The sequence below is a fragment of the Anopheles nili genome, chromosome 3, assembly GCF_943737925.1.
Source record: "Anopheles nili chromosome 3, idAnoNiliSN_F5_01, whole genome shotgun sequence".
NCBI lineage: Eukaryota > Metazoa > Arthropoda > Insecta > Diptera > Culicidae > Anopheles > Anopheles nili.
In genome coordinates this window covers 18,890,556-18,903,001 of record NC_071292.1, presented here as the reverse complement: position 1 = coordinate 18,903,001, position 12,446 = coordinate 18,890,556, and the positions used below count along the sequence as shown (strand labels likewise).

Here is a 12,446-nt window from a genome sequence, read left to right as displayed (position 1 = left end):
CATTCATTATCGTGCACTTAATTCCGATGCCGTTCGTATTGTGCCATTTACCATTTTCGTTTTTTGTGGTATTATTTAACGCATTTTCCACCAATTACCGACGATGTGGTGTCCGTTTTTGTGTGCGCCACTACAGCTTCGTTGCATCACCAATGATATACTTCAGCTTCTCGCAGCGTCCCTTATCATATTTCATCTACCTTCTCCACACGCGCTGCGTTCGCGTGATAAACCTTCCATGCTCTCCTTCCTTGATGGATGCTTTGCTCGGGGTTTTTTTTGTGGTTTATGTGCCATTTTGTTTGCCTCATACTAGCCGCTATTTGCGATGGGGTATTGATTTTCGGTATTAAATTTACCTGTGGCGTTATATTTTTGCTTATTTTTGCTTTCCATTTTCTTGCCCTTCCAGCCAACTGCATCCGAGACGCGAGGTTTGATTTCAAATCTCGCTCGCTCGCTCGGCTTTTGCGGGTTATTTATTGACTTAGCGAATGGACGTGCCACCCCATCGTCGCTTTTCCTGTTTTCCGTTATACTCCTGTTGGATTTTACACACATACACAGACAAACAGACACACACACACAAACATACGGTTGCATATGGATGTCAAAGACAAGGATAAATACACGTCTTTGAAGCACATACGTTGCGATGGGCATGTCTAGTCGGTGTTGTGTGCGGTTAGATTTTCGCACGAGCAAGAGTTATAGAGAAAGAGAACGAGAGGAAGAGAGGCAACGAGAGGAGATACGGAGGAGATTGGATGAGATAATTTACGTATGGGAGATATTTAGAAGGTTAGCTAGCACAAATGCACACACACACACACATGCACATACACACACCCATCGCACACTGCATACTGGTCTAAGGAGGCCGGGAGCTCGGTAGCTATTGATCATACCCAACATTCCTGCCCTAACAAACAACGTCAAAAAAGCGCTTTGGTTTCTGGCTGATATCTTTATATATAAATCCTCGTCCCTCTCGACACGTGATGCCACCGGTGCAGCTCTGCCAAAGAAAAGGCGAGTTTCTTTTCAACCATGCAAGGACACAAACGAAGTCACTTCAACTAGCAAATAGAGCCAGTTTGGCGTGCTACAGTTCGCTGAACGATAGCATGAATAGGAAATCATACGATAATTCCATTACTCCGGTCTTTCTTTTCAAAGAACCGGTACACATTGATATAGCACTAGTCTCTTTGAGCCCTAGAGCTGAATCACGTTGCTGCGGATTGATGGTGATCGAGCAATGTCCATACTTGTTGTGGTTGAAAAGAAACCAAACCCCTTTTAGCGGCTGCTGGCACGGGAATCACTACAACTGCTCGCAACACTAGCTCTCACTCACTCGCTGCACCTGGCACAATAGCACTCGAACGTGGGCGCGCTTGCACAGGACTTTAGATGGGGTACGTGATTTCCACAAAACCTCGCAAACCGGCACCTCTATCGCAAACTCATTAACGTTTTGAACATTCTGCATTCCGCTCCCTGGACGCTTCGGTAGGTATAAAAAAATATGCTTTTGCTTTATCTACACTAATCCTTTTTTTCCCCCCGTGACACGGTTCTCGCTTACTACTGTGGTAAACTACTGCACATCCTTCGATGCGTTCGTTTCTTCGCGTTCGTGTGCTTTTCATCAGCTGAACTGGCCGGAATGTTGCACATACACACACGCACACACACACGCGCGCGCGCGCACGCATGGACAAATGATTTTTGATTAACGCTTTCCCAAAAGTTTCGTTGTATTGCATACGCTTACGATGGCGCGTGGGTTTCCACGCTGCCGGTGGCTGCTTCATTGTATCGGTGTGGATCAGCCTCAAAATCGATCACATCGGATCTAAGTCTTATCGGGACGTTTCAAGCTGCGTTTGGTAAGTCTCTACGAGCTCGACGGTTCACTTTGCACCGCAACACACAAACGTAAGCACAACGTTATTAGTCTTGTCTTCTTTTATTCTCTTTTTTTCTTGATAGCACTATGAGACACACTACCCCCCGAAAAACGAACAACTGGGGCGAACTCGCAGGGATGTGTTGCACATCAAAATAGGATAGCATAACGCTCCGAATGTTCCGAAACGCACGGTAATACAGCTAAAAGGGGGTAAGCATTTTTCTATCTAACAAAACCGACGCTCGTAGGGCACAAAACTATCACCACTCAAGGCGACTGATCCGTGTAACCGGTAGTCGTCACGAGCGGGATCACTCCCGAGGATCGTCCCGCATCCAAGGAGCGTGATCCACCACAGCTCGAGCTCGTACCCGACACCGCCGGGTACGTGTGCCGGCAGGGCTGCGGTGAGGTCGGATTCGATAGGCCGGATTCGTGTATCGGGGACAGCGTTGGGCTGCGGTTGCGTATGACGTTTTTGCGACGACTTCTCCGGTAACCCATCGGCGGATGTACCGGTGCACGGACGGACGTTGGCGTGATGTCCGCGATCAATTCCGGCAGCTGTTCACAACCACCGGAGGCACCACCTTTCAGTCGACGGCGTGTTGGTGGCGGCAAAACGGGCATCGTGATCGAGGGTGATGACGAGGATGATGATGACTCCACGGCGGTGGTATTTCGAGGGTTTGAGGAGGCCGCTAGAAGCGCACGAAGCTGCACGGATGGTGATCCTGGACCACTGGAGCAACCCGACGACACTGGGGATGTCGATGAGGATGAAGACGATGCGGCTGCTGCGGCCGCTGCTGCTGCCAGTGCTGATGCTCCAAAACCTGGCACCGTCAGCAACGCACTAGCAAACTCACTGGACGATAACGGTCGCACCTGGTTCTGTCGGACGAGTGGGGATGTTAATGGTGCGGTGTTACTACATCCACCAGTTTGGCTACTACTCGCACCCGAGTTGGTTGTACCCGTGAGATTCGTCCGGCATCGAGGTCTCCGGTAGCGATCGATCATTCGCATCATGTGCCGCAATCGCACAACGGGCCATGGCCGAACGAGACGAGCCCGCGGTCGCTTTGGAAGCGGTGAAACACTGGCAGGATTTGTCACACCACCATCGCCGGTCTCACGAACAAGCTCGTTACCATTGGCATCCGCGCTGATGATGTGAATGGCGGAAGTCGACGCCGTATCCACTCGGGACGCGAAAGGACCTTCACCGACGGGGTTCTCTCCTCGTTTAGTGGCACGCGCTACAACACGGGGACTAGCTACGCTAACGCTACTACAGTTATTGTTGGCACAGTTTTCGTCGTTCGGTGGTTCGGGCGCTTCGTGGGAATGACGCTCGAGGGCCGAGGATTGTGAGGAACGTTCCACGACGGTCGTGATCGCTGGCAGGACACTCCCGGATGGGTCAGCAGCATCACCAAACTGAGCGCTACTCATCACCGATCGGCTTCCGGTGGTGACTGCTAGCGTGCCGGAGATCGTACGCAGGTCTACCGGCACGTCCGGGCTGTCGGGAACGCTTGAGCAGCAGTTCCATTTTCTTTTCCACCGGTGGTGCGATGATTTAATGCCACTTGCACCGAGTGGTTCGTTTACGCAGCAAAACCTCCGACCAGTTGGCTGAACGATTGCTCCCGCTTTATCGGTAGCTCCGGTCCGAAAAGGATGAATGTCCTGCGGGTGTAGATGGTGCCTTCTCGGTGATCCATCTTCCGGTGATCCTTCGTGGTCGGGTTTTTGCATCTGAAAGCTGCAACAGGAGCATCGCTCGGTGTACTGAACGTACGCTTCCTCCGACGTCGTTGTGGTCGTTGTCAACGTGGTCATGGTTGTTGCAAGCAGTGTTGCTGCTGTTGCCGCCGCTAGGAAATCGTTCCCGTGATGGTTCTGCCGGTGGTTATTGTTGTTTGTCGTCATCACCGAAGAGCTGTGAGCTGCCGCCATCTGGCGGCTGTATTGCGAACAACAGTGGAACGTCCGCGTTCCCTGACAACTTCCACCGGTTGTGCCGGGGTTCTTTCCATCCGACGAATCCTCATGCGGATCGTCCTCTAGCATCGAACACAGATAAAAAGCGGCCTTCTGATGCTGATGGTGATGTTGCTGCAGCTGTTGTTGTCGCTCTGACGCATCCCTCCGTGTGCCATTCGCAGTCGTGATGGTCGTCGACGAACTGGCCACATTTGCCGTCGCCGTAAGCGTCCGTAAACCCGCCGCAGTGATGTTATTCCGACACTCGGTGCTGCCACTATCGCAGCAGTGTAACGTTCTCGGTCGCACTCGATTCAGATCGTTCAACTGACCAGGCAAAATGATCGTTGGCACCACACCCGCTGAAGATGGGCCTCTTCCTCCCAAAAAGGACACACCGGAAGGAGCGTTGATCGTGGCCGTCGATTTCTGGTTAATCGAGGAACAGATGTACACCTCGGGGAACTTCCGCGAACCGGCATGCGTGCAGTTCGAGAAGAGTTTAAACTTGGACGGTGAGTTTTCTCGATCTCCCGGATGATGCGGAGGCCCATTAGCGTGCGGATGTCCTGTGGTGTGGGCTCCATTTGGTTGCGTTGTCCCCGCAGCCGCTTGCCGATTGTTGCGGATGTACTCGTACGTCGTGAGCCCCAGGAAAGAGATGTACACGTGGAAGAAGCACAGATGCAGCAGGAGTCCAGCAGCGATGGCGGCCAAAATTCCAACCGACGCGACAAACGCCAGAAACACGGTATGATGCAGTCCAATACCTTCGTTAGTCACACCGGCACCATCCGATGGAGACGCCCCACTTGTCGAACCGTTCGCTGGTCCCGTTCCACTCGCATCACCTACACCAAAAATCCCACCAACCACCGTACCGTTGAGTAGCAGATCCTGCGCGGATGTGGTGAAATTTTCAAACAACGACCCACCACCCGCATCATCCGTGATCGCCGGTGGCAACGAAGGACCGGCACTGGTCAGCTCAAGCTCAACCGCCTCATCGGCATGCGGTCCACCACCGGTCGGATCGGTGGCGGCATCGAGCAACCCAAACCAGGCCAAATTCAGCCAACCCGCCGGCTGCACATGATACAGCACGATCTCGGTGATGGCCGCGGCCAGGATGACCAGCGCCGCTATGACCGCACTCACCACGCACATCAGAAAGGCGACATAGTTCCGTCCGCCGACGCAATGGTTCAACCATTTGCAGTGATGATCGAAGGTACCGACGCACTTGTTGCACACGCTGCAGTGTTTGGTGCGCGCGCTTGACGTGCGAATGTTGCACAAATGGCAACGGCCGTTTTCGATCACGTGCGAGTGTCGTGTGCGATCGAACTCGGGTACTACGGTTTTGCTGGCCGGTGCGAGCCGGCGCAGCTCGGGATCGGCTGGATCGAGGAGAAGTGCCGTCAGGTGGGCTATGAGATGAAGCAGATAGAGTCCGGTAAGGCCTACGTATAGAGGAGGTTGTAGGGATGGTTCGAGCGCTGGTATCAACACACCGAACGTGGAGTATCCGAACAGGACGAGCGCGAACCAACCGACGAGCTGAAGCGGATGCAACGGTAGCTGTAATCCGTGAACGCGTCGATCTCGCCGGTACTCAGATGCACCGAGATTGTCCTGTGAGGAGCAGAACCGATTGCGTGTTAGTTTACGCGCGCGCTTTGCAAGATGCACGCGAACCCGCTGCAGCCAGGACACGGTCGAGTTGGTGGCGATGGATGGCGAAATGTGAACCGGTTCGGACGCCGCAGCGACGCGGTTGTTTCTCCTGAGGTTGCTGCTGCTGCTGGTGCTGGTGCTGATCGCTCCTGGCTTCCGGGGAGGTCCGTGGCTTTTCTGGGGCGTCGCACGCTCGACGATAGACTCTGTGAGCATTATACTCGGTCCGGGATCGGTGAAGGGTGGTAGCGACGGTGCGGGTACCGGGCAAGGGCATCCTATCGGTCGCGTTGGTGGTGGCCGATGGCTTCATAAGATCCGTTACGAGGTCCTGCGTGACGGTCACGAGTGAGCGCGTTCGTCCTTTATTTTCTTGTTCTAACGCCAAACCGGTTGGATATGTTTCAGGTTATTTTTTTTTGTTCGAAAGCAGATCATCTAGCAAGCGGCGTGTAGTGACACTTGCCCAGCTGGGGTTACTACGGGCAACGGAAACGTCACAACCACCACCACCAACATATCGCATTCGTGTGGCCCGTGTACCCGTGTACTAAGTGCATTCACGACGAACCAAAGCTCCGAACGCGAGCCGACGATGGCCACACTTCGTCACCATCCTGCCGATCGTTACACAACACCACCGAAGGATAACCCACCATCGGATGGGAGCAACAACAGCAACAACAAAAACCCGCGCGCACACAATCACAACCGCCCGGTGGTGCCCGAAATTATATAAGCGGCATCGTCGGTCCACAATCCACGCGGATTCACCTTACACTCTGTTGCTGCCGGATGTCGCATGAAGTGTGCCACGTGGCGGGGAGTTGGGAAGGGGGGGGGGAGGGTGGTGGTACCGGAAACGGAAAAGAAAGCGTGGGTGCGATAGATCGAGATAAGCTTAGGGCCGAAGTGGGCCTGAGAGAGCGAGAGCGAGAGAGAAAGAGAGAAGGTGAGGAGAGAGAAAGCACATCAAACTGTTGACGTTGTGCCCAACTTGTCCGTTTTTTGGGGCTCCGTCGGCTTCACGGAGTTGCCTCTGGCGGTATATTATCCCCGTCAGTGGCCTGCTTTTCCGACGTTTCTAGTCCTGCACATCGTCCTTACGCGACGTGTTTTTTTTTTCGCTCAAAGCCGTTCTGCTGCGACCGGTGAAAATCGAACGCTGGTAGGTTTATTTCTTCGATACACTGCGACCATCGCGTATGCCGCTACGGGAGAATCCTTGAGGTCCTTGGTACTTCCGGTTGCCCGGTATCACGTACGGTACCGCTCCCGGTGCTTCCGGGATACTCTGCACTCTCCCAAAGAGAGGAAAGCGAACAAAAAAAGAATCCACCGTTCACGGTAGTCGCGTAAATATCCTTGTGCCGGGCGGCTGGCACACAGGGGTTGGGTACGTTTTCTTCGTTTTTATTCCACGTCACCAGGAACCACCTTCACCAACACCACGTAGTCGCTAGGGATGCCGTTTCGCCGATTCATTCCGGTCGTGGCGAGGGCCACGAATGGATGATTACGTACGCACGCGGTGTGTACGAAGGATATTTCCGTTCTGTCGCGTCATGTACTACACATGCATCATGGGAGCCGATCTTCCACGTTCGCTTTTTTCCACCACCGAGCAATCACTTTTATATGCCCCACCATCGCTCACTGAATGAGAAGCTGAGGTTGGTTGCTAGGAACGATTGCGTTCTGTTTTGCTTCTTCTATTTTTAGAACTATAAAAATACACTGCTAAAACCGTGGCAATATTGATGCGGGTATCCTTCTAGCAACCGGGAGGCCGCCACCGAGTTCGATCACTGAGACTAAAACGTTCGCAGGCACGCCACGAGGCTTACCAGCGTTTATAGCGTTATCGGTGTGTGTTTGAGGGGTGTGTGCGTGTGTGTACAGTGGACCGGATGCAGTTTATTTCCGACCAACTAACGCAATCCCACCGATAGACGGAACCAAGCCAACCGATGTCCTGCGCGGCTCAACTACTACTGACGTACAGCGACGAGCGTGACTTCGTGACGAGTGTGGCACTGTGGGTTCGGGACAGCAAGGATATTACCGAACGACTGGCACGAAAATGGTCCACCTCTACCAACCACCACGCGCCTCCATGCGTACGAAGTTTTATCAATATCGAAGGGGAAACGCATCGTCTATGATGGTGAGTTCGTTACTTAGTACACTACCGGTTTTCCAAAAAAATATGTGGAGAATGAAGCTAATAGTTTATGTAAGTAACCATTCAAAGGACACTAATTGTAACTCTCGGATTACACCTGGGTTGAAAGGTTTAAAGCGTTTTTTATGAGCCGATTTGGTCCTTCAATTCAATCTCAAGCGTACTTCGATGGTGGTAGTAAACCAAACCAAACCGGTTACGCGCATGCCCGTCAACTTGTTGTCGAACGTAAACAAACCATATTGCTTGTTTGAAATCGGCTCCAACCAACGGTGTCGTGCGGGGATTGAGGTAAGGTGTAGAGCTACTGCCGTGGGTTGGGTTTGACGTTTTACGTAAATCCAAAACCACGAGACAGACGACGGGCCCCTCACCGAATCGACTCGCTTTAATGACGAAGCTCCCAAACAGCCGGTAGTGATGATGCCGAGTAGTTCCTTCGCGGTACGCTGAATGTTGCGAATGGTGCGTCAGGAATTCGCCGCTATTTGTTAGCGGTATCCGCAAGGCTCATTTCTCTTTCCCGTCAAGGCTTCTTCAACCCCTCTCGGTTGATGAACATTAGACCACTTTCTTGCCGTTCATTGGGGGAAGGCAAAAACAAAAAGCAAAACTGTTTCCACCATCCCGTCGGGAAAGGACTTTTGTCGAACACAGCGCACAGTATAACTTTAGGCGCGGACAAAATCTAGCCGTGACGTCACACGGTTAGCGAATAAGCACCGAATGAATGCCGTAGGCACGTATTCTATGGATCCCTCTGCTCACGGAACCCACCGGGCTATTCCTTCCTCCACGAGCTATTAAAACTATTAGTCATTGAAAATGGTACAAGCGAACGCGAGGTGGGGATTGAGAGCTAAAAATAAAAGGATAATGGAAATGTAGAAGTGTGTGCGTTAAATGTGAGCCAGGCTTAGCGCAGGCGAAGCTTCATGCCTGAACGTTCGTTATGACTGTGCAAATGGAGCAGGTTACAGCGTTTGCGTTACATTGACCTAATCACGAGTGAAGCCGGTGGAAATCGATGCCAAACATCGATCATAATTTGCACCCATAGCGAGCTGGTGTTTAGTAAGCCAGCAAACGAAGGCTTATAAAAAAAAAATGTATGAATTCATGGCAGACAGAAGGATGACAAGAAATAAAGCAAACCATAGCCTAAAGAACGAAAATGATTCAAATTTGAAAATGGTTGCTATCATCATGAAACAGAGAAAAGCAGAGAGCAAGAAAGGCTATCAAAATATACAACAAATATCCCTCACCAGGGATGTGACCACCGATCATGAATGAATTGAAAATGGCTTCCGAAACGACCCACAGCTAATTCTTGCTGATATCAGCCATTAAACGTTCGCATAAACACGCAAAAAAACAACGCCACCGATTTTCGCATCAATCGAAGAGAACGGTTTCCTTCCCATCTGTTAACATCATTTTCAGCCTCCACACGCGCAGTTGTTCCCTTTCTCGCACAGCATCCATCGGTGCGCGTAGAATTTATGTAGAATTTTGCAAATACGAAACAGTGGCACCAAACTAAAACAAAAGCAACAAAAAAATCGTCCCCCATAGCTTTGGGGGATTTTTTTTTATTCCGCCATCATCAAATCGAATCCGCTAGGGCTTTATCACAACATCAACATAAAAACGCACGCAGTGCTAGCGCGGCAGGGTGCAAGACACAAAAGATGGGCGGTTGTGGGAGCGCCACGGCACAGGAGAAGCTCATATTAACTTTTATGTTTATGCCGGCGCAAATTGTGTCCCAAAATCGCAAACGATGGGGGCGCCGATTCCGGGTTCGGAGGGTTTTCCTGGTTTCCGTCTGGTTCAGTTTTTCCTCTGTGTATCGCTGTTTTCACTTTTCGATCGGAACGGCAAGCGGGCCACTTCTTGCCTACCGATTCCTTCCCCACCGTGGCCCTTTCGGGGTGTGTGTTGGGTTAATATTGTTATAAAATCAACTTTTCCCAATTTTACTATAACGAGGGGCCACAGCGGCGTTTCATCAACTGGCAGGATAGGAAATAGGAGAAACGAAATAGGAGTGATGGCGAATAAAAAACACACACATACACATATTCGTGCTGTAACGCACTCTCGATACACATTTATCACCCTTTTTGCATTCGGGTGCCTGAAATTCCCTGCTCTTCATGACTGCCCGCGTTACCACAGCAAGCTGGACGTGGCGCTCGATGGAATTCAATGAGCAAAAAACACCCGAAACAAAAAAGCTAGGACTTAAAAATATTCACACTCACGATTGCGTCCACTCGAAATGAAATCAACGCGGGACGCACTCGACCCTCTGCAAAAACAATGCGCCCCTGAAAGAGCACAAATCCCGAAAGAGCGCGAGTGGAAGGACGCCACTTTCTGATTGTGTTTGAATGTTTGAGTTATCGAAGGACAACAAAGGCGAAGGACGTGGGGAAGGTTAATATTTTTACACCCCTCCCACGACCTTCCACCGGGAGCGCGGGTCACTTCCTTTTCCATTTCCATCGTCGGAATGGGATTTTTATTATTACTTTTGTACACAGTTTTTCCCCCAGACGCGTGGACAGCGCGGGACGGGACCATTTCCATTGGGCATCTATCCGGCATCCTCGCCGGATCGTAACGAGTTCCTCCGTTGACCGGTCAAAAAAGTTTCTCGTACAAAAATGGAAAGCTCCTGTCCGCGCGCCTGTCCGGCAAATGGAGGATACCGTCCCGTGAGGCCGGAAGAAACGCGATGCGATTTATCCGTCATAGCCTGGACCAGGACGAGAACGCTGGTCTCCGGGTCGGTCGGAGGGATTTATGTATGCGCAACGATAACACACACACACAAAAAATATTATAAAAAATAGAGGAAAAAAAAACGAGTGAGAACGAGAGAAAGCCATCCCTCCGCCGGTCAATTTCGCCAAGGCCGCCATGATCTTTATGCCGCTTTCTCTCTCTCTCTCTCTCGGCGACTCGTTCAAAATACATTAAATTATCATATTGAATTTTTTCCTTCGCGTTCCCGGTTTATTCGGCCCCGCCGCCGCCGCCGCTTTGGGCGTAGGACGATGGGTTTTGTTTTACATTCCCAACCGATGCCCGGCAGCAGGACACGTGACGCGGCGAAGAAAAGAGAAGAAAAAAAGCAACACAGCCAACAAAAAGGCGGAAGCGAAGAGGATCTCGCTATGGGCGTGAAAACAAATGGTACCGTGGCCTTGGCCGAGCGGGATGAATTTTATGCACATAAAATCAACGCCCGAGAGCATCATTCGCCGGAAGCGTGCAAAAACCGATCAGTCGGGTCGGGCATAAGCAAATATTGCGCGAACGCACCCAAAAAGTTGGTAATAATTTTGCTTGTTTACAATCGCCGCTAAAGCAGTGTGTTAAATTAAAAGCACACACAAATGAAATATATCCACAGCACATTTTGCGAGCATGGCCGTTAATGTTGGAACGAAAATAGAACAACCAAACACTCCTTCTCCAGTCGCATAATTATGTAAATGCTCGAAATGAGCAGAAAGAAGAAAAAAAAAGTGTGCATAATTCCGTCGAGTCGGCTACAAAATGAGCATTAATCGAGTTGAAACGAGCGGAAATGATGAAGCCCTCTTGCCTGGGTGGGAGATTACGCTGATCGCCCTTTTTCGTACAGGATTAGGCTCTCTTAATCGTCGTCAGATGGTGTGCTCTCGAAGGCGCGTCGATTGCGTCCTTAAGCCATCAAAAGCGAACGCATCCTTGATCTTCATTAGGGTGGCATCGTTAATGACACTTTGTGCAAAATTTACAAATCAAAGTGGTTACGCAAAGCAAAGAAGGGCGCCAGATTTATGCGTTCATTGATTTCGATTGGCACGTTTATAGCCCGCATGATGATGTACAATATAACCGCGCGCCACCCGGGACGCGGAATTGGAACCGTACCGTGCAGCACCAGCAAAATCGAGCCAATCCTTCCGCCATAAATCCGCTCGTAAACCACACTCCACCGAGCCGTGCTTATTAGTTATCACAATTATCACACCACCAGTCGAGGGCTCAAGCAGGTCGTAAAGCTGCACACTCGAGAGCCACTACGCAGGTGAGTGGTTGGGGCTAGAGTTTCTCAACCCCTTCTGCAACCACCCCAACCATGGGAGAATACACCCGGCCGGGTCGTGGGTGGGGTGATGAACAAAGCACAACAATCGAAGCAAGCGATGATGAAGCGCGTTTTTCCGATTTCACGAAATCAATTCACTGGAAACGTAAACTGCGCTTGCCAGGTGCATTAGTTAGGATCGGTGATTTTTTTTTGTTGCCCAATAGTCCATCAAACAACCCACAGACTTGGGGAAGAAATCAATCCATCCGCGCGTCCATTTTCGTGCCGGATTTCCACGCCATTTCCCATGCCGCGCCCCCCGTGTGTGGTGAAAGTAAATTGATGGATCAATCATAGCAGCGCACCGTCAGTTCCTGAAGCTGTTAAATACACTTCATTTGTAGCTCGTGCTCTTGCTAGGAGTAAGGGAGTTTTAGCAAGAAAAGAATAATAAAAAAAACGGCATCAACATCCACCTGGCAACCACTTGAAACCTGGTGGCCCCATCATGTTTGTTGGTGGCGGCAACAGCCCGCGTTCACGAAGTCGAACGAATCTGAAGCTGAACTCGATTCCCAGAG

The 12,446-nt window shown here is 51.0% G+C and overlaps 1 protein-coding gene across 1 annotated transcript; it reads right to left on the bottom strand.

Moving 5' to 3' along the window:
* Nucleotides 1-1,291: 1,291 nt before the first annotated feature.
* LOC128725104 (uncharacterized) lies at nt 1,292-5,803 on the bottom strand. The gene has a single exon (XM_053818824.1). It carries the CDS (start codon nt 5,801-5,803, stop codon nt 2,186-2,188), a length of 3,618 nt encoding a protein of 1,205 aa, XP_053674799.1. The 3' UTR covers nt 1,292-2,185.
* Between the last annotated feature and the right edge of the window lie 6,643 nt (nt 5,804-12,446).

Bases quoted from the DNA above. Each gene is read 5' to 3' on its own strand.
- LOC128725104 (XM_053818824.1), bottom strand. From the start codon at position 5,803: ATGCTCACAGAGTCTATCGTCGAGCGTGCGACGCCCCAGAAAAGCCAC.